At 37.4% G+C, this 21,577-nt stretch overlaps 1 protein-coding gene and 1 pseudogene across 2 annotated transcripts in view; both read right to left on the minus strand.

The window, feature by feature from the left end:
* Positions 1 to 21,577, minus strand: part of AP4E1 (adaptor related protein complex 4 subunit epsilon 1) — a 55,378-nt gene that overhangs the window by 4,706 nt on the left and 29,095 nt on the right. For both annotated transcript variants that reach the window (XM_019800942.2, XM_002920420.4), the window contains exons 14-19: positions 18,651 to 18,953; positions 16,524 to 16,638; positions 13,045 to 13,168; positions 8,343 to 8,601; positions 4,428 to 4,988; positions 1,116 to 1,306 (exon numbers count right to left, since the gene is read on the minus strand). In XM_019800942.2, the coding sequence (XP_019656501.2) occupies positions 1,116 to 1,306; positions 4,428 to 4,988; positions 8,343 to 8,601; positions 13,045 to 13,168; positions 16,524 to 16,638; positions 18,651 to 18,953 (1,553 nt within the window). The remainder of the gene's footprint in view (positions 1 to 1,115; positions 1,307 to 4,427; positions 4,989 to 8,342; positions 8,602 to 13,044; positions 13,169 to 16,523; positions 16,639 to 18,650; positions 18,954 to 21,577) is intronic.
* Positions 1,826 to 4,419, minus strand: LOC100464164 (annotated as a pseudogene).

Here is a 21,577-nt window from a genome sequence, read left to right on the forward strand (position 1 = left end):
AAATTAGACCAAAGAAAAGAATTTAACAAATGTATTTTTGAAAATGGTTCATGAGACTTAAGATCAAATAGTGAACACTGGGTCTCTGGAGGTAGAATTATAAGGAACTTTTTCTTATTCTACTTATATTTTTCTACAGCATTTGAATTTTTATAATAATTATGCACTTATTTTATAATTAGGAAAAATATTTTTTAAAGATACATGGGATTTTATTAATACACACAGAAGAACTATTTTTGTACATACTGCACTCACTAATGCTCACCACGGGACATACCTTTACAGTCAGAGAATATAAGGCTTTAGGGAGCTGGATTCTATCTTATACAGCACCATAGGCAGAAATATATTCTTTAACAGAGTGAAAGACATGTTCTTACTAAAAGATTTTAAAGAGTAGGCAAAAATTACAACAGTGTAACACAAATGAATGTGTGAAGGTTAAAAAATTTTAGATATTCATTGGCATTCTGCATTCTTGGTTCAGGCAGCCTTCATTAAAAAAAAATGTTTTAATACAGTACAATATATCCATAAAACTAAATGAGAACAGAAGAGTAAAGAAGTTGTCTTCAATTATTCTGGTAACACTGCATAGTGTCTAGCATAATGCTAAATACTGGCTATATCTCTAATAAAAGTGTAATAACCTTGAGTAATTTTCTTACAGATCTCTAAAGCTTAAACAGATTTTATGAAAGAATTAATCAAATAAAGAAATTTAAATAAGAGAAACTTCAAAAGCTTTTTAGAAAAAAGCCAGGCAGAATCTCTGAAGTTATTTCAGCTTAAACATTACTTAAATATTAGTTTCTCTCAGAGGTTTTCCAAGATTACTAAACAACCCCAACCTAAATCAGGTCCCATATTATAATTGCTCTTTGTACCATTTACTTTCTCTTCACAGCACAACTCTAAATCATATATGCATTCATGTGATTGTTCAATGTCTCTTCCCTAGACTGAACACTCCCTAAAGGTAGGGACTATATCTAGCTTTAAATTATTATACTCCCTAGCACTCAGCACAGTATTTCTTTCCAGAGAAAAGGTCTAATAAATATTTGCTGAATGAATGAATAACTTAAATTAACTTTCCAGAAAATATTTACCTAATGAAATCTAATAGTGATAAATTTACAGAAAATTCAAGCTGAACAGAATGAGTATCCATCATTTGATAATTTATAAAACCAGAAAGATTCCCTTCTGTAAAAGGTTTCTCCATCTGCACGCTATATTGAAAGGTTTTGATGCTTTCTGCTTCTATTACAGGCAAGCAGCATCCAGGTTGCTCCGTGATCTGTAAATAAAAGTAATAAAAGTACTGAAGACAGGATCAATACAGACTATCATATGAATACCAATTTTCTATTTTATTGAAGTGGTACAAAACACACTATTGTAAGATGTTATAAACAAACCACATTATGAAAATTACAACTTCACCTGAGAAAAATTCACAGATAATTAAGAAACAGTATACAGGTAAAAGTTATGTACCAAACTGCACCGAAAATCTCTGTAAAATTTAGCAACAATATAAAAATTGTTAAACTTGTATCTTTCGGTTCTCAATTCTGGCTAGCACCAGATGCTTAAAGCTAGGAGAGCCAGAGCACCTTGGTGGTTCAGTCAGTTAAGCCTCCCGGGATCAAGCCCGGAGTTGGCGCGCGNGGGGGGGGGGGGGGGGGGGGGGGGGTCCCCTGCTCAGCAGAGTCTCTACTTCTCTCTCTCTCTCCCTCTGCCCCTCCCCCTGCTTGTGCTCTCTCTCCGTGTGTGTGTTTCTCTCTCTCAGATAAATAAATAAAACCTTAAAAAATTTAATTTATTAAAAAATGCTAGGGGAGTTTAAAAAAAAACGTGCACACACGGGCACAGACACACACAGGTGTCTTCACTTCTCAATCTACACCGTTACTCAAGCTATGGGGGCAGAGCCAAAACAACTAGATTGGACTTCTTGTTTTGCTTTGTTTTTAAAAATTCCTTAATTTTTTATTCCTGGTACCACTACACAATTTACAGGGCAATATACCTGATGTAATGAAAAGAAAAAGAAAAAGCTACAACAGATAAAAGACCTCAGGAATGCACATCTAATTGATACTACATTGCATTTATCAATAGCTGCCCTTTTTGCAAACTGTAGCTATGACAGTCCTGAGCAAGAAGGGCTTCCTGTTTAAGCTACAGTAACTTTTCCGACTATGGATCATCATTCCTTCTGTGGCAGATTTTTACAGTTCCTCTAATGCATTTGGGACAAGTGTCTCAAAGTAACCTGCAGCTTTCCTAACAACTCCTCCTTCTCTCTACTGCTAAAAACTGTAGCCCTTTTCTTCTAATTTTTTTTTAGAACCTTCTGCTACCATATCCACCACTTCCACCACCAGATCCATAACCACCACGATAGTGACTGCCCAAGCTTCTTCCACCAAAACTGCCCCCCTTCATGGGTCCACAATTTGATTATTATTGTCCACTATAATTTCCAAAATCATTACAGTTCCCATCATCACAATAGTTACCACCTCCAAAATTTCCTCTTTCATTGTAACCATCATACCCCCTCCACCACCACCATTACCACATCCGCCTCCTTGGTTTCCATATCCTGGTTGACCACCATAGCCTCCTTTACTACTATAACCAGGACCACCAACCATAGTTGCCACCTCCAAATCCATTACATCCACCATCACCTGCTCCATAACTACCTCTGCTACCACCACGTCCACCACCTACTCTTCCACCAAAGTTTCCACCACCTCCAAAGTTTCCTCCACGACCCATAAGTCTCCAGATCCACCTCCATAACCTCTCTGTGATCCAACTGACTGCATTTCTTGTTTAGAAAGGGCCTTCTTCACTTCACAATTATGCCCACTAATAGTGCGGTATTTCTGAACAACAATTTTATCAACTGTATTGTGATCATCAAAAGTTGCAAAAGCAAATCCTCTCTTTTTTCCACTCTGTCTTCCATAACTTTAATGGTTTCAATCCTGTCATACTTTTCAAAGTGAGACGTCTCTCAAATTATATTTTTCTGTATCTTCTTTAATACCACAAACAAAAATTTTCTTCACTGTTAGATAGGCACCAGGCTTTACAGAATCCTCTCTAGAAACAGCTCTCTTTAGTTCCACTACACGTCCATCAAACGTGTGTGGTCAGGCACACATTGCTGCATCCACCTCTTCCACACAAGAGTAAGTCACAAAACCGAAACCCTTGGAACATTTTGTTTGGGGGTCTCTCATCACCACATAATCTGTAAGTGTACCTCATTTTTCAAAATGTTCTCTTAAAGTATATCTGTAGTTTCAAAGCTCAAACCACCAATAAACAGCTTTCTCAACTGCTCTGGTTCCTTTGGATCATGGCCCTCCTCCTGGTGGTGGTGGCAGCGGCGACAGCCAGAGTCAGCCTGGGGGTGACTGTGCGGCGGTTTTAACTCCATCTTGAGACCGGACTCTGTTTTGTTTTATTTTTTTAAGTTCCACTGGTGATCTTAATGCCCACCGAAAGTCAGGAACTTCTGCCCTGGTCAGTGGTTCACGCAATATCCTATTCAACACATTTCAGCCCATAGGAGAAATTGGGTCAGTCTTGTGGAATAACTGATCTACTGGTCAAATCTCATTTTAACTCCACCAAGGACATCCATACAATAACGTAATTAAACATATTTCCAGAAATCACAATGGCCATCTCTTAGAGCTAGGAAGAAATACAACTGATGCCCAAGCACTCAGTATAGAATAATAAATCAATGAAAGAAAAAAGGCAGCAGACAAGACAGTATACACATTTATCCTTCAATATTCTTACTCCTTGACGTTCTGCTTTGTTAAACTGAGAACTCTGTCTCAGTGTTTAAAACAAGAATGAATGAGCCACTTAAAGAGTACAAAAAAACCACAAAATACACACTGAAAATAATAACATGATAACACTTACCATGTGGCAGGTACTGCTTGTAAGCATTTTATAGATACTAACTCATCTTGTCCTCACAGTAACAGGCAGATGCTATTAATATCTTCATTTTAAATGTGAAGGAACTCAAAAGTTACATAACCTGACCATGTAACACAGCTAATAAGTAGCAGAAGCAAGATTCAAAGCCAAGCATTCTGAGTCAACAGCCTACCTTTTTAACTACTGTGCTCTATCAATATTTGCTTTATATTTATGGCCTTCCCCAATACAACTGGAAAATCTTTGTTTCCTTGTCTCTTTTGAATAGTTCATCCCTACTCAAAATAATTTAAAAAACCTGTCATACCTTTGGGATTTCTTTACTAAAGAAAAAAGGGTGTGAAGAAATTTATAAATCATGAGAAGATCGAACAGCAGAAAAACTAAGTAAGCACTGTCCATTTAAGGCAGAAATAAGGAACCATTCACTGTCTTACCTTGAAATTTTCTGCTGGAGCAATTTCTAAGTTAGCACTTTTCAATTCCAAACCACTCTTATTAGAAACTGACCAGACGATGAATAAACAATCATCTTTCCAAATTTTGTAAGAAGACACTGATATGGTCTCATTATGACAGACCTCCACAAGCTCTGAATGCATGTGTTCAGAAGTTTCTTCCAGCAAAGAAGAAACTAAAGAGGTTTCAGGAGCAACTGAGGGTGCAGTGGACTGAGAAGGGTGAAAACCTTCCACATCGTTATCAGTAAACAAAGAAGGTGAAGAAGACAGCTTGCAATTGGAGATTTTCTCAACTGAGGGCAGTTCTGTGAGTGACTCAGAATCCAAAAGTTCAGAGTTGAGAGAAAATTTATTTAATTCTTTGTCTCCTCTATCCTGTAAAGCATCCAAGTAATAATCATCTTCATAAGCTGCATTTGACGAAGAACTAAAGTAAGAACAGGTCATACTATGAGCACTGGTTGTTTCTCCACTTTTGGTTTCCTTGACTTTTGGTTTCCTTCTGAATTTGTGAGATACTGTATCTGCTTTTCCTAGCTGTAAAAATAAAACATAATAATAATATTTAAAAACCCATTCTACCAGTCATGAGTTTTAAACATTTTTCTATAATTTCAAATGAGCAATTTACTAACTTAAGATTCTATCTATAAAGCATAGATTAACAAAAGAATCAGAGATGAATAAAATGTTAAGCCCTAAAATTCTGACAGCTACCTCACTTTGAACTATTAGCTAAATCTTATTTCTCATTAAAAACACATAAAATCAAAAAAAGAAAGTCAAAAAGTCATTTGTGAACAATTCTAAAAACTTGTTCAATTTCAGAATGTTAGAGTACAGACTGCACAAATTAAAAACAGTGAGGGGCACCTGGGTGGCTCAGTTGGTTGGGTGTCTGACTTGATTTTGGTTCAGATCATAATCTCGGGGTCATGGGATTGAGCCCCGTATCGGCTCTGTGCTGAGTGCAGAGTCTGCTTGAGATTCCCTCCCTCTCTCTCTACCCCTCCCCCACTGCTTGTGCACACTCTCTCTAAAAAAATAAAAATAGGGCGCCTGGGTGGCTCAGTTGGTTAAGCCTTCAGCTCAGGTCATGATCCCAGGGTCCTGGGATCAAGCCCCACATCAGGCTCCCTGCTCAGTGGGGAGCTTGTTTCTCCCTCTCCCGTCCCTGCCACTCCCCCTGCTGTGCTCTCCCTATCAAATACATAAAATCTTTTAAAAATAATAAAAATAAAAAGCAGTAAAATTTTTTAAAAATAAAATTAAATAAATGAATGAATTAATGAATGAATAAAAACAGTGAGAAACCTAGCCATTTTTTGAGTTTCCAGAGTTGTCCCGTAAAAGAGAAGATACCTTCAAATACAGGGATGGCTCAAACTCTGGTTTGGTAGTCTATAATAACCATGATTTCAAGGCCCACAAGTCAATAAACAGAGAAGAAAAACTGATTTTACCTCAAGAACCAACTGGCAGTGGCTGGCACAAACAGCAGTCAAGAACTCTATCAGTGACTAGTGATGTTTCCTACAGACTCAGGAAATGGAAATGGCAAATCTGACATCATTGAACCGACAGCCCTGGGAAACGGTATGCAAAGAGTGGAGTGATGGCTCACAGCTCCCCCTTGCCCTTCAAATTCCTATCTAGAATCAGTGCAGCAGATTGGCACTACTCTAAATCCACGTCTCCATCCTCTTGGGGCAGAGTGGCTGCCATTCACATGATTCTAGTTAACCAGAATTCTAGTTCCTCTTCCATACCCTTTCGTTCCCTCAAGTCTCAATACCTCTTCCAACTCTCAGCAGATTAGTGTGTCTCCTATCTTTCGATTTAGAAGCCATCAAACAAGAATTAAAATTTTACTAACACAAAAATGAAAACGAGCGGGTGAGTGAAGGCCTTCCATTTTCAAGTAGCTTTGGGACTTGAATTAGACATATATTAGACTGTTCGGTATTGTTCCTCAGGTCACTTATGCTCTGAGGATTTTCATTTGTTTTTTGTTTTCTCTTTTCTGTGCTTCATTTTGGGTAGTTTCGATACTTTGTCTTCAAGTTTAATAATTTTTTTTCTTCTGTACTGTCTAATCTGCTGTTAGAAGCTACACAAGCCATAAGATACTAGAATGACATCTTTGCTAAAATATTTAAAGAAAAGAAACAGTCAACCCAGACTTCAGAGAAAATAATTTTTAAAAATAAAGGTAAAAGAGAAAGGAAAACCAAGAAACACACTTTTAACTACAGAGAACAAACTAAGGGTTACCAGAGGGGAAGGCATGGGGGGGATGGGTTAAACAGATGTTGGGGATTAAGGAGGGCAATTGTAGTGATGAGCACCAGGTGTTGTCTTAAGTATTAAATCACTAAATTCTACCCCTGAAACTAATATTACACTGTAGGTTAACTTACTAGAATTTAGATAAAACCTTAAATAAATAAAAATAAAGTAGAAGGCAAAGATGAGGGGGGAAAAAGCCTTGATCCTTAAAGTGAATTACGTAAAAAAATTAACCCAAAAAGGATTTAGTATACCTCAAATGGAAAAACAACCTAATTACATTTCTGGTATCAAGCACACCACAAAAAAACAAAAAACAAAAAAACCCAAAAAACAACAACAAAAAATTCCTGATAATTAATTTGTCATACTGAATGTTCTCTTGAGAAAGACTGTTTAACTGAAAGCTTTGCACTTTGTTGAGGGGGCAGGAACCCTTCAACACCAGCCATGGGATTCACAAATCAGGGCTCCATAAGCCTGGGTGCACTCTGACCACTGAGTACTTGCCCAACGGTGCCAGGGCATTCATGAGTGCTCTTACCACAGCCAGTTGGAACACCTTAAAGGCCCAAGATAAGTCACTTTGCTGCTGAAATGCAAATGCTAAGACAGCATTAAAATACATTACTTATTAGTAAATCCAGATTGAATTTTTTTTTTCCTTAGGAGGGAATATCAAGTCTGATAGAAATGGGGTCTAGAAAAGAGAGAGAAAACAGGCAAAGAGTATAGGGATAGAGAGAAAAATCCACCAAGGGAGAAGGAAGATGAAAGAACTGGAATGATGTAAAACTGAAGAAAATGTAGCTCTAATCACAATTTTCTACCAGGTAGGTCCATCAGTCCGCCAAATGGAAAATTACATGGAATTCTCAGATGCTCAAAAATAGCACCTGCCCTTCACTCCAATTTTTCATTTTTTTACTATGATAATAATATATCAGCATAAAAAGTTTTGAAAATCATCATAGTCATAATGCCTGAGTGTAATTTTCATTTTGTGTAATTCCTTTCAGTCTCAACACACTTTTATCTTAAGTTATAAACAAAGTATAAATAAAGCTTTATATTCTGCCTTTTGTTTAATATATCACATGTATTTTTTTATTTTACAATGCAGTATTTACCATTTTTAATGGCTGAGTAATATTCTGAGCTAATATAATTTATGTACCCATTCTCCTACTATTAGACATCTAAATTGATTCCTATTTTTTACTATTAAAAATACCATTTTGAGAAGTACTTTTTCCATACACATATCCATATTGTTGAACTACTATTATCGCCAGTACTTCCATCGAACCCCCTTCCCACTGAGAACTGTCCTATCCCCCATGGGAGTAATACCTGTGGTCATATTTGTACATTTATTTGGACCCCGGCCCTTGCCCCAGCTGGCTGGGCTACAGAAAACACCTGACTTGAGCTAAACCAATTAGAATTTCTCTTTCAGGAATATAAAAAGTGTGTCACTGATGGCTCTGGAGCTGGGGAAGCCATTTCCCATGTGTATGGAAGCCGAGAGCTTCTGTAGAGCCAGTTTTTTGGTACAAGACAGGGACAGAGATTCCCAGAGGAATATAATGGACTACTTACCAAATTGATTGTACTTTCTGATCCTAGCCCAACAAATAATGATGATGCCAGCAGCTGCTTTTCTTTCTCCTCTTTAGATTGGGTAAGGACTTGACACTGACCCTTTTTTGTTATAGCTTGGTCTACATTCTCCATTATTATACTCTCTTGAGGAACAGGCGGAGCTTCAGTTTCATCCCCAGTTTTGCCTTCTTTCTTGGGAAGATAACCCTCTTTCCCCCACAATTTCTTTATACCTTCCAGCTTCAAGCTATTTGTCCTAAGGAGATTAAGAATGAAATCAAGTCAACTTAAATAACTGCTGAAGAGTTACTTTCTCGAGGCATTTTTAAAAACACATCATTGCCATGGCCTCTTAAAAACAGCTTTCAGGGGCACCTGGGTGGTTCAGTCGGTTAGGCATCCAACTCTTGATTTCGGCTCAGGTCACAATCTCAGGGTTGTGAGATCAAGCCCTGCATCAGGCTTTGCACTGGGCATGGAGTCTTCTTGGGATTCTCTCCCTCTGCCCCCACCCCCTGCTCACATGCTCTCTCTCACTCCTCTCTCTCTCCCCGCCAAATAAATATATACATACATACAGCTTTTATACTGTATTCCATATGTCAGGAAGTAAAATGCAGATTTTATTTTAGCTTCAGCCAATGCCCCCTAACCCTCCAGCTAAAGGACTGGAGGCAAAAGAACTCTAGATTAGTTAAAAATTTCAGATCACTAGGGGCGCCTGGGTGGCTCAGTCGTTAAGCGTCTGCCTTCGGCTCAGGGCACAATTCCAGCGTTCTGGGATCGAGCCCCACATCAGGCTTTTCCACTATGAGCCTGCTTCTTCCTCTCCCACTCCCCCTGCTTGTGTTCCCTCTCTCGCTGGCTTTCTCTATCTCTGTCAAATTAATAAATAAAATCTTTAAAAAAAAAAAATTTCAGATCACTTGATTTTCATTTTACTGTTTGAATAAGTTATCCAAAAACAGAACTACTATAAATTAGTTCCTTTCCTCCACTAACTTTTCAAAAATACCTCTAATGCTGATGCATTAAAGATCAGAAATGACTCTTAAGTTTCTTAGCCATAGTCACCCAATGAAGGAACTGACCCTACATAAATTCATTAAATAAAATCCTGTTGAAAGCAAAAAATCATTCAAATCCATTCCTATCCAAAAACTTTTCTTAATGTGAACACTAGATACATTTTCAACTATTACAAGTGTACTTTCATTACAATGAAATGAGGTTTGATCTATAAAAGAAAAAAGAGTTTTGGAAAAAGCATGTAGATTATGAGTTTTTTTATGCTCGAACTGAAGAACTAAAAGTAGTGATTAGAATTTGAACTCACCTACTATTGTGTCAAAAGTTACAGCTGTGAATAATCCCAAGTGCAGGCTGAAACAGCCAAAGATTACCTTTATTGTTTTCATGTAAGAACTATGTGTCCATTGCACTTGGCTCATTTAAGCATCGCTGTCATTGTCCAAAACAGCATTTTAAAATTTGTACCACAAGATAATCAGATCATGAAATGAATCTAAAAGAAAAACTCAGAAATATCTTTACTGGTTATTAGTCCCTTCTAATTAGTTGGAATCACGATCAATTTGATTTTCTATATTATGCCAGAAACAGACAGGTGGTTACACTTCATACTGAGTGAAGAACTAATGCTATTAAATACTAATTGGCTGAAAGAAAATCTGAAATTTAATAAAGAATGCCCTACAGGGAATTAGTACAATCCTCCTCAATGAATTTTACTGCTGAATGTTCCTTTACAAATATCTTGATTTCTCCCTTTCTTTCAGGCACCCAAAATAGCCTTCTAAAAAAGTTTTTTTTAGAGAAAATAAAACTATTAGTTATCCATCAGACCTCTTAGAAGAAAACCAGGTGTTCTTGCATGAGCAGATCCAAAAGTGGTCACAGGAAGATGCCCCCCAGCATCTCTAGTATGCTCAACAGCAGCAACTCAAAGGGACTCATAAATGCCCACAGTGTTTCTGTTACCCTGTTTATCAAAACATATCCTTTAATTAAGAAGAAAAAGGGCAACTCCCCAAGTTTTACTAATAAATGATTAAATATCAGTTAACAAGTTAAGTGTGGTGGACCCTGAGATGCTCCATCCAGATCATCCTTTAATAAAGGACTTGTTGCCGCAATTGTTGGGAGTACAGCCCTCTCTGGGATTGCCTTGGCTGCAGAGGGACACCTAGCCTGAGACCATACCCCTCCCTGGGCAGCCCATACCCAGTGACTGATGAACAGAAGTACAGAGTCCTGGCCACCCAAGTGGACCCAACTCAGGACAACTCTGAAGGGCCACTCTAACTTCCGAGCTCCCCATGGGGTCAGCAGAGACTGCTGTTAGACTGCATTGCACCTTAACTTTTTCCTCTGCCCAAACCTGCTTCTTTCTCCTTCCTTCCACAGGTGGTCATCACAAGGGCACTCCTTAATATTCTGCATGCTAAATCCATCATGGAATGCACTTCCCAGGGAATCCAATCCATAACAGGCAAAATAGGAAAGGAGAGGAAAAATAAGACTAAAAAGAGCTTTAAGCTACTTTAAAATTTTTTCTGGCATATTTCAACTGCATACATGCCTATTATCAACATAAATTCTCTCTGTCATGGATTATATATCGGCAGCCTAAAAAGCAGAAAAAATAAATAAGAGCACAAAATATGCTTCTTTATGATATGAAACATACTATAAAAGAATTTTTTTAAACATGAGTCATCTTTGCCTGGGTTTTGACAATAATGTAATTCGTGGTTTTACGTGTTATACCTTAGTATTGTTTTTAATCATTTCATTCAAAGACAGATGTAAATCCTAGCCAAGCTAACCTTCAAAAAACTAGGGATACACTTTAATTCAGCTCTAGGAACTCCCTTTTCAGATAGCCCCCAAATAGGGCCTAAGGTAAGAAATTCTAAATTGGGCTTGCTACTACTTTATTCTCAGCTTGCCAGAGATTGCAGAAGAGTGACAGTCTGCTCTGTAAAGCTGATTTGCCTTGTCAATTACCACATAGGTTCCCAATTCTGAAATCAGGCGTGAGCTGTGGTCCTCTTTGGAAAGAAATTTTAAATTCATCCCTCATGTTCCATTTCATGGTAACACAGCATATGTATTATTCCTTAGCAGCTCTGCCAAATGTCATTTCTCTCAGAGCAGTACATGTATATGTATAGGATTTACAAGGATCGTCAAGTCCCCCAGATCTTAGTTCAGTACTAAACAAACAGATGCTGTCACCTGTTGTGCATGTAAAAGAGACCTAGTTTCCTCCCTGGGTTTAGAGGGTTCCTGTCCTCTCCTTCCCTTGTCCCGCTGTTCTGTTTGGGGCACTTTCCATTCACCTCTACATTCAAATGCTCACAAATCATATCTGTTCCCCATACTTGGAATACCAAAATTAAATGTCTGGGAAAGAAAAAGGTGTCAACAGAGCAGGAAAAAAGGATAAGAAAGAGAATTTCATTCAGCATATCATCCTATATTCCTCATCATCTATGTGTCATTCTTCTGGTATATATTCTTCCAACCATCGTGCTGGAAGACTGACAAATGCAGAGATGAACATAAAATAAAGTGAGCGACTCCATAATGAACATATGAGGACTCAAAATTCAAATGTCATCTTTCAAAGTTTCCACCTTTGAGATTTTACTTCATTTATTCCAACAAAGCTACCATTATTCAAAACATTTTTTAATAAGGACTGAATAATATATGGAACTGTTGAATCACTATATTGTACATCGGAAACTAATGTAACACTGCATGCTAACTACACTGCAATTAAAATAAAATTTTTTAAAAGTTTTTTTTTAACTCTTTTAGAAGCTCCTTCACAAACAAGGAAGCCATTTTCATTACTTTATGTCACATCAATAACCAAAGTTATCCAGAATGATCACTGATTTCATTTGGTTAACTCAGCTTTTGGATATTGATAATGATGGCAATGACAATTAGTATTAACAGTAGCAGCTACCATGTATCAATCACTTATTATGCACTGGATTTTATGAGGCACTTTATATACATTATCTCACTTTTTTAACTTAGTCACATTTCTAAAATTCACTTATATTTCCAAAATAAAAATCTACCTAAAAAGACTGAAGATTTGGCTCCACAGAAGACATTTAGATAAATGTATCACCAATTTTCATGGTGGCAGGAAAGCAGCTCCAGAGGCATTTTGAGCAAAGTATACAGCTTACTTAAATGAAGTCAGTCATCTTATTTTATGGTCATCTCTGTACTGCCAACCTTCCAATGAAATGGTGGTAAGAAGATTATGAGGAATGTAGAACAATATGCTGAATACTCACCTGTGTAGGAAAGTTCTCACACACTTCTCTACAAAAATGTATGTGTAAACATACGTGTATGTATATGCACAAATATAAGTATAAATGTGTGTCTAACACACATACAGACATACATACACGCAATACACAGTAATAACACACAACATTATTACGTGTAAAGTCTATATATATTACTGTCTTGGAAGTAAGCAAGCTCTCTACAAGTTCTCTTGTACAACATCAACACCTTGAAAGCAATAAACAGAAACAACTGAAACAACAGACCATGCAGAATTCAGCTTTAAGGGACGCTTCTACATTTAAAGACATTTAAATACTCCTATGCTTTCAATTTTAATACGAAAGGAACTTACTCTTTCAGCCCAGTCTCTGCACTATTCCCAGATATATCTGAACCAAGAGAAATGCCAGCCGGAGACTGTCGTCCAGTGAAGCCAGATGAAGAAAAGGAGAGTCCATATGGTTCAAAATTGAGAACTAGAATTTTAAAACAATAACAGAAGTTCATACTTAAAGCAAAAGTTAGGGGGAAAAAGCAGAAATTATCAAAGTTACCATTCACTACTGAAATAAAATAACTGAAGATTAGAATCCAATGACAACTTTTATTTTTTTATTTTATTTTTTTAAGTAACCTCTACACCCAACATGGGGCTCCAACCTACAACCCCAAGATGAAGAGCTGCATGCTCCACCAGCTGAGCCAGCCAGACCCCCTTCCAATGACACTTTTTAAGCTGGAAGGGTCTCTTAGATGATCTAATCAAATAATTCTAGTAATAATAATAAAGTAGCTATGATTTATCAAATGTCTACTACCATTTGCATGCTATTAGTTGATCAAAGACAATGGTACTTCACTTTTATCTTTTCACCACCCTTAGAAGGTAAAGTAATATCCAATTAGGAAAGACAACTGATAAACCAGGTCACTGAAAAGTGGCTGCTCCCAGACAAAAATGTTTAATGAGCTATGAATGAAGACAGAACCATGCTTTTGTTTAACAAAATACTCTTACGCACATTCCTATACTGAATGGACTAATGGAGCCCTCAATGTGAAATGCCCCTTACTGAAAAGAACAAGGTTTACTCAGGTTCAAATTCCTTTGAATCTGTATTCCCAAAAGAATTCAATCAAGAGCCATAAAAAGTCATATTGTTACTGTGGTGGAGCAGATGTCAATATCCATTCTCCTCTTTTAAGTAATAGAACCATCGCTTCTTAGCTAGGTACATGGCCACCCAGAAAAGAAATGACATTTCCAGACTCCTCTGCCATGTGCTTGAGCTCTGGCCAATGAAATTATGTACACATTCTGTGCACAACTTCTGGGAGGATCTTCCTGGAAGAAAAAAACATCTTTCTTTTCTCCCTTCCTCCTTTGCATTCATGAAGCCATCATCAATCCTTGGCTGCCTACTTCTGGAATTTCTTTAACGGAAAAGAGCAGTAATCTTCTACCTTGTATAAGGCTACATTGTGTTTGTTTTCTAATATGCTATGTAGCTATACCTAATCCTAACGGGCATATTTTTATCTTTCTGGACTATCTGGATTACAACACAAGGGACCTTCTTAAATCATAAGAAGTGCCTTATAAAATATAAATGTGAACTTCTCTAATTATCATCTTAGAGAAACTGCAGCAGAGTTTACCATGAACTTACAAAAGATCACAAAAATAGGAAAAATGATAGAGCCAGATAAGAAATCAGATACCCTGGTTCTAGAGGTCCACTCTCAAGTATTCTATTATATTGTCTCCTCCAGAAACAGCACCTAATCTAAAGAGAACTAAATAAATTAGTTTAGGATAGAATAAATAAATTCTATATCTAAAAGAATGATATAGAAGAGAAATCAACATGCGGTAGAAAAAAAAAATAGGCTCATTAATAACCAGGAGAACTGAGTTCTTGATATACATCGGGTATTAGCTGGGTACGTGAACTAGACTTTAACTTCTCTGTCTGTAAAGGGAAGAGTCTGGGCTAAACAGTTTCCAGATGCTGACTGGATAACCAGGACCAAGCTGACTCTGTAGAATCTCCCACATGGAGCCAAGCTTTCACAGATGCACAAACAAAAGATACAGGAGTAGGGCTCAAAAATCTGTATCACTTTTTAAAACTCTCTGTGATTCTGATTCATAATCATGTTTGGAAATCACTTCTCTAAAGACAATTATCATATCGTTTCACTCATATGCAGAACATAAGGAACAGCGCAGAAGACCACTGGGGAAGGGAGGGAAAACTGAATGGGAAGAAATCAGAGAGAGAGACAAACCATGAGAGACTCTGGACTCTGGGAACCAAACAGGGTTACAGAAGGGATGGGAGTGGGGTGATGGGTATTAAGGAGGGCACATGTGGTGATGAGCACTCAGTATTATACGAAACTAATGGATCACTGAACACTACATCAAAAACTAATGATGTACTATATGCTGGCTAATTAAACAATAAAAAAAAAAGAAATCACTTCTCTAAATCCTTCCAAGGTCTTTTTCAACTAGAAAATCTTCCCATTGTAAGCTTTTCAATCATGTAGTTTAACTTTCTGTGCCATTTTGACCTCTTTAATAGCATCTGTGACAGTTATCAAGCCTCTGCGTTAACAAAGCAGCGATGAAGAGTTCAAGAAATGTTTCCTATGCACAAGCAAAATCAGAGTTTAAGCCAAAGATCAAGTAAAGATAAGAGTTTAAGCAAAGAGCAGAAAGAATTCAAAATCAGAGGTAGAGTTTAAGAGTGGAGAGAAAAAAAAATTGACATAGAAGGGGACAGCATCTGGAGACAGATAAAATTCCAAACCTGAGACAACAGAATTAAGCACTGTCATCTAAGGAAGGCCTGGAAAGACTCGAGGCTGCGAATGAACTTCAAATCACATTTTCATTCTTCAATGAAAATTTCCCAAGATCTTTACAGAGGTGAATGACAGGGCCAAAGATTTTTTAAAAGTTAACTGGACATGTAAGAATTCATGTGCGTGTGGGGAGCAGGAGGAAAATAACAGTATGCAGAAAGAGTCAGAAGAAGGCAGTAGATGGCTGAATTGAAATTTATATTTTTTCGGTGTCATTTTAAGATCAACCAGTTAGTTGTACTCATATGCCTACCACAGAGCTTGGAAAGTACTCAACAAAATGATGAGATTATGAATGGGGAGAAAAAGAGCTTTCAGCATTGAACTTCTCAGTATTACCATTCTGAACTCCCACAAAGATAATATTCAGTGGTCTTCTATTTATTCATATGCATACTTCCCATCTACCATCCAAACATTTCAATGATTTCCTCTTTACCAAAATCATGACAGGCATCTTTCCCTGATAGGCTACATTTCTGAAATGTAAGTTATTCTTTCTTTTCTTAGCTGTTTCTAACTTCACTGATCAGATATTTTGCTGGAAGGAAGCATTCTAACACAGTTTATGTAAGACTGCTTAGAATGAAAATGAAACTCACTAGTCCACGGTAACCAGATTTTTTTTTCAAACTTCTCCACAGACATGCTCACGTGAATATCTATCAGCTCTCTATCACAGTGACCCAACATGATAATTCCACCTTCAAGTTCTTTCAAAATTCCAGAATGGCACTTATATATATATGGAGCCTAAGACTTTAGGAATATCTCTGGGCCAACTTCTTTTTTCTGGGTATCCAAAGACCTAATCAGGGTAAACAAGTCACAGGCAGATTTAAAGAAAGATGATAAAAGTAAATATCCTCAGTTATTTACATTACATGACTATAGTATCAATTGCATAAAAAAATTATTCCCTACAATTTAGCTTGTTACAGACCCACAAAAAATTACCTTTTTCCTGAGAAAGCTTTTCCTCCTGCCGTTGATGGTGAGGTTTGTAAGGTGCTGCCCCCTGACTAAGTTCTTCAGCCACAAAACCATCCAGAAAAGATAAAGAAGCATCTACCTATATTAAAGTGAAGCAAAAATTAGAAATTAAAAAATTTACCCTAAACAGTAGACTGTACACTCACGTAACTAATTTTGACTTTATTTTAATTAACATATAATGAATTATTTGTTTCAGGGGTACAGGTCTGTGATTCATCAGTCTTACACAAAACACAGCGCTCACCATAACTAATTTTAATCCATATGTCCTAAAAATAATTTTTAACTTCAATTCTGAAAGTGCTACCAGTGCTACCAAACTCTCTAACTTTCTAAAACATCTATATTCAAATCACTTAGCTATGAATGTAACAATTTAAGTCATCTGCAGTTGTGATCAATTTCACTGCATTGCAGAATAAACTGAGCATCCATATGTTAGAGCATCATATGTTAGGTGCTGTGACTGAGACAAAGACAGTTCCCGCCTTCATGAGAATTGTAATCTACTAGAGAAGACACCTACACCAGGAGCTGCAGGGTCTGTATTAGTTTGCTGCTGGGGGCTAAAAATAAGGTGCCGGCAAGGCTAGTTCCTTCTGGAGACTCCAAGGGACAGTAAGTTCCTTATCTCTTTCACTTTCTGAAGGCACCACTATTCCTTGGCTTGTGGCCATATCTCTCTGATCTCTGCTTCTATTGTTAGTTGGCTTTCTCCTCTCTGACTCTTTCCTCACTTTTATAAGAACTCTTTTGATATGCCTCTGGACAATCCAAGATAATCTCCTCATCATAAAATCCTTAACTTAATCACATCTACAAAGTCCTTGTTGCCAGGTAAGGTTCCAGGGATTAAGGTGCGTACAACATCATGGGGAGGTCATTATTCAGACTCCCACAGCGACTTTCCTATTCTCTTCTACCTGAAAATGCTTTTTCACAAATCTATGGAAAATTACTTAATTTCAGCAGGAATAGAAAGGTATGAGAGAATTGATTAAATGAAAAGAAATAAGAGATGAAGAAAGAGTAAGGGGAAAAGGAGAAAAGAAAAAGTGAGCCAAGAGTGAGATCTACACAGAAGGACATGGCAGTGGTAGCTTCAGGTTTGCTTCTCCTGCTTTAGCCAAGTATATCCTAACAGCTCAGATAATTAGAAGAGCAGGTGAATCTCACAGAGTTAAGTGGCACGTCACACTCTGAACCTACAAAGGTTTAGTTTCATTAAGATTCTTACAAAATGAAGCTATGTCATCATCACTTTCTTCTACTAGAGGAAAGAGGAAATAGGTTACTTCCTAGGTTAATAATGTGTGTAGCATATTTATTCACCATGTCAATGAATGTCTCAGGAATGCCTACCAAATACGAAAGCAAGGCCTCTGCCCTTGAGGAGCTATCTGTAAGAACCAATGAACAAAGGTTTAAAATGAATACAAGCCATGAAAATCTGAGTCAGAATTAATGGGAATGCTACCCCTCCTCTCCTCTTTCTCAACAATATGACATCTGACAAATAAAAATTTGTACAAATCTGGCTTCCTTTTGGCAATTTCCTAATTTATGCCAGTCTGGGGGAGAGACCGGTATACACTCAGAGGGTGGGTAGTAACTGAGCCCGTTAGGTTAAAAAGGGTGGTGGCTAAAAGTTAGGTGGGAGAAGGAAAGGTGGGTGATCAGGTTCCAAAGTGGGAAGAAGTTTGATACCAGGTAGACAAAATGTAACACAGATATTTTTTACATTCTCAAAGAAAACAGTAATAATTAAATGACATATTAGAGAAGTTCAAAGGAAACTAAAAATGTGTAATTCTTGAATTACCGTATTTGTTAAAAGAGACTGTCACAAGATATAAATGCCTTCACTGCAGTCCTCCAAAAGAGATAGTCCTCTATTCCCGACTATTTAGGGTTGCTACTGACCTAGACCTTGCAAATTCTCTCATACTAATGTGAGAAAAACTCCAACCTTCATCTTTAACGTTATGGAAACTATATTTTGATATATTCCAGATACATCACAAATGCAAGAACTATTCTGTTTATAGACAATGCAATTTTTACAAAGCTAAAATACAGATGCCTTACCACCATGTCTTCACAGCTCTTATCAACTGGAAGCAAGCTCTTCATAAGTTCCACATTCTCACGTAAATGTTTTAATTCAAATGCATGCTGTCTCATACAAGTATCCAAAGATATGGTGAATTCCTGGATTAATCTCTCAACTATGTTAGAAGAGTGTGCTTGGGATGTCAACTTGGTAACAGCAGCGATTAACCAGGCTTTTGTTTCTGAAGAAACCAAGTCATTCATAAGTAACTTGTAGAGCTTGGTTAGAACTTCCTCTGGTGTGTCCTTATTTAAGAGGTAGTAATACTCCCCTAACACCTATGAGTAAAATAAAGAGATGTTTATATAGAAATATCAAGTTACACAGCAAATTGTACTCAGAAATCCAAACAAAGCAGCTACTGCTGGAGTCAATTTACTCTAGATTAAACATACTCTAATGGTGAATTATTAGATAAGGATAAAATTATACATTTTAGGTTCAAAATTATATAAGAATTGGAACTCAATACAGAAAGGTTTTCTACATCTTTATCATTAACAATATATAAAGCAGCATACCTTTACAAGTTCGCTTTCTTCTGAACTTCAGGTTTGGTTATTGCTTTTTACAAGCATGTCCACATTCTGTTACTGATTTTGCAATAAGCACTTAAACCAGGGGTTCTCACATGCTAATATGCATGACAGACACCTGAGGTATTTCATAAAAATACAGACTTCTAGGTTCTACCTCCAGATATTCTGAGTTAGTATGTCCGTGGTGGGGCTCTACAATACACATTCTGAACCAGCACCAGCTGACTCTGATGTACATGATCCACAGAAGAAAATCGGTGGAACACTGATCTATGTTACATATCTTTTTTCTTACATTTAACTTATTTAGGTGATACATAATCCTACTGGCCTAAGAAATATTAATAAACTGATAATTCATGGAGTGTGAGATCTTTCCTAAGTGCTACTTATGGAGTGTTTTCATGTCTTTGGTGTAACATTGGCACCAGCAGGGGAAAAAAACAAAAAAAAGGGGGGAGTGAGGTGACAGGCAAGGAAAAATTAATAGCTAGTAACAAGAACAGGAGGAAAAAAAAACAGAATTAAACAAGTTCAATTTTTAAAGTAGCAAGAGAATTTTTTGTGTGGTTTAATAAGATGGAAGATAGCTCTAGAAAAGCCAGTAATCTAAATCCCAGTTCAAAAATTAATGGGAAGATGGAGATGCATTTTCCCCTATTCTTCCCAATAAGTACACCTAAAAACCCTTGATGTTATATATAAAGCACACATAAAAAGACACCGATAGATGGAGAAAAGAAGGCTGACTGCTAAGGACACTGGGACAGTACAGCGGGTTATCTGCTGCTTCATACACCCCAGACTGGGTACTGGTAAGCCAGCAACCTGGAAACACCAATGGGCACAGACAAACCGGCCCCAAGAAAAGCCTGCCCTCTAGCCAAAGAGCCTGGAGGCCAGAAAACTTTCAGACAATAACCCTTCTACGCCAGCCAAGCACTGCACAGGAAAAAACCACAGACCCAACCACACCAGCAAAGACAGAGTAGAGAGCCAAGACTTCCACCCCTACCAAACTGTAAAAGACACCCCCATTCCCTCCTTCTCTGTGGTGACAGAGAAGACCCAATGGGGAGCCAGGACTTTCATCCCCACCAAGCTGTAGAGAGGCCCACTCCTCCACAGTGTCCATGAAGACCACATATGAAGCCACTTCACCTCTACCCAGGTATAAAGAGGGACCCCTCCCCCGCTGGGGTGGTGTCAGCAGAAGCCTCGTAGAGAGTCAGGACTTTCACCACTGCTCAGCCATAGCAAGACGACCCCTTCACAGTGTCAGTGGAGGCCACATAGTTAGAGATCTCAACACCTGTGTCACAACACATCATCAAAAGAATCTAATCAACATTCACTGAACACACCATCCAACAACAGCAGAATACTCATTCTTTTCAAGCACCCACAGAGCATACAGCGAGACATATCTTGGGCCATAAAACAAATCTCAACAAACTTAACAGAACTGAATTCACAGAGTATTTTCTCTGATGACAATGGCATCAAACAAGAAATCAGTAACAGGAAATTTTCCAAACGCTTAAAAATTAAACAACACTCTTCTATACAATTTTTCCAGAACATTCCTGACTTCAGACCAAAACCAAACCAACAGAGTAGAAAAAAATCTCATGAACAGAGATGTAAAAATTCTTAACAAGGTCTCAAGAAAACTACGAAAAAAAAAAAATTCCCAGATTAATAAGTTCAGCAACATTGCAAAGACAAGATCAAAATACAAAAATCTATTGTACTTGAATAAACTAGCAACAAATATGTGGGAACCAAAATTAAAAATACAACTTGTTTATTACTGCTCTAAAGAAAATGATATGTGTAACTATAAATCTAACAAAACCTGTACAGAATCTGTATGTTGCAGAAAGACATAAAGGCAGTATAAATATATGGAGTGACACAGAGGAAAAAAACAAATGGCGGCCAAAACAGTAACCCAGGTAGGCAAGGATTACCAATACTAAAACCATTGGTGAAAGACAGGTGAGGAAAAGATGTTCACGCACAGCCACACAGAATCACCTCACAGATTAGTTATAAATTACTAAGGAGAAAGGGCACCTTTACAATGGAGATATCTAAAAGTCATCTTAACCAAACAATGAAACTTAAAATCACCAATGACTAGAAGAACTGATATTAGATGCATCCTGATGATGCAGTGGAAAGTACATAATATTGTCGAAGTAGTATTCTTGCTAAAAATGTTTTACCAGACCAGAAATAATGAGGCAAATTCACAATGGTGGATATTCTATAAATCAACACTATTCATCCAAAAACTCAGTGTCATGAAAACAAAAGGAAACTGAGGATCAGTATAAAATAAAAGAAGCTAAAATGAC

Source organism: Ailuropoda melanoleuca, chromosome 5, assembly GCF_002007445.2.
Source record: "Ailuropoda melanoleuca isolate Jingjing chromosome 5, ASM200744v2, whole genome shotgun sequence".
NCBI classification, from domain to species: domain Eukaryota; kingdom Metazoa; phylum Chordata; class Mammalia; order Carnivora; family Ursidae; genus Ailuropoda; species Ailuropoda melanoleuca.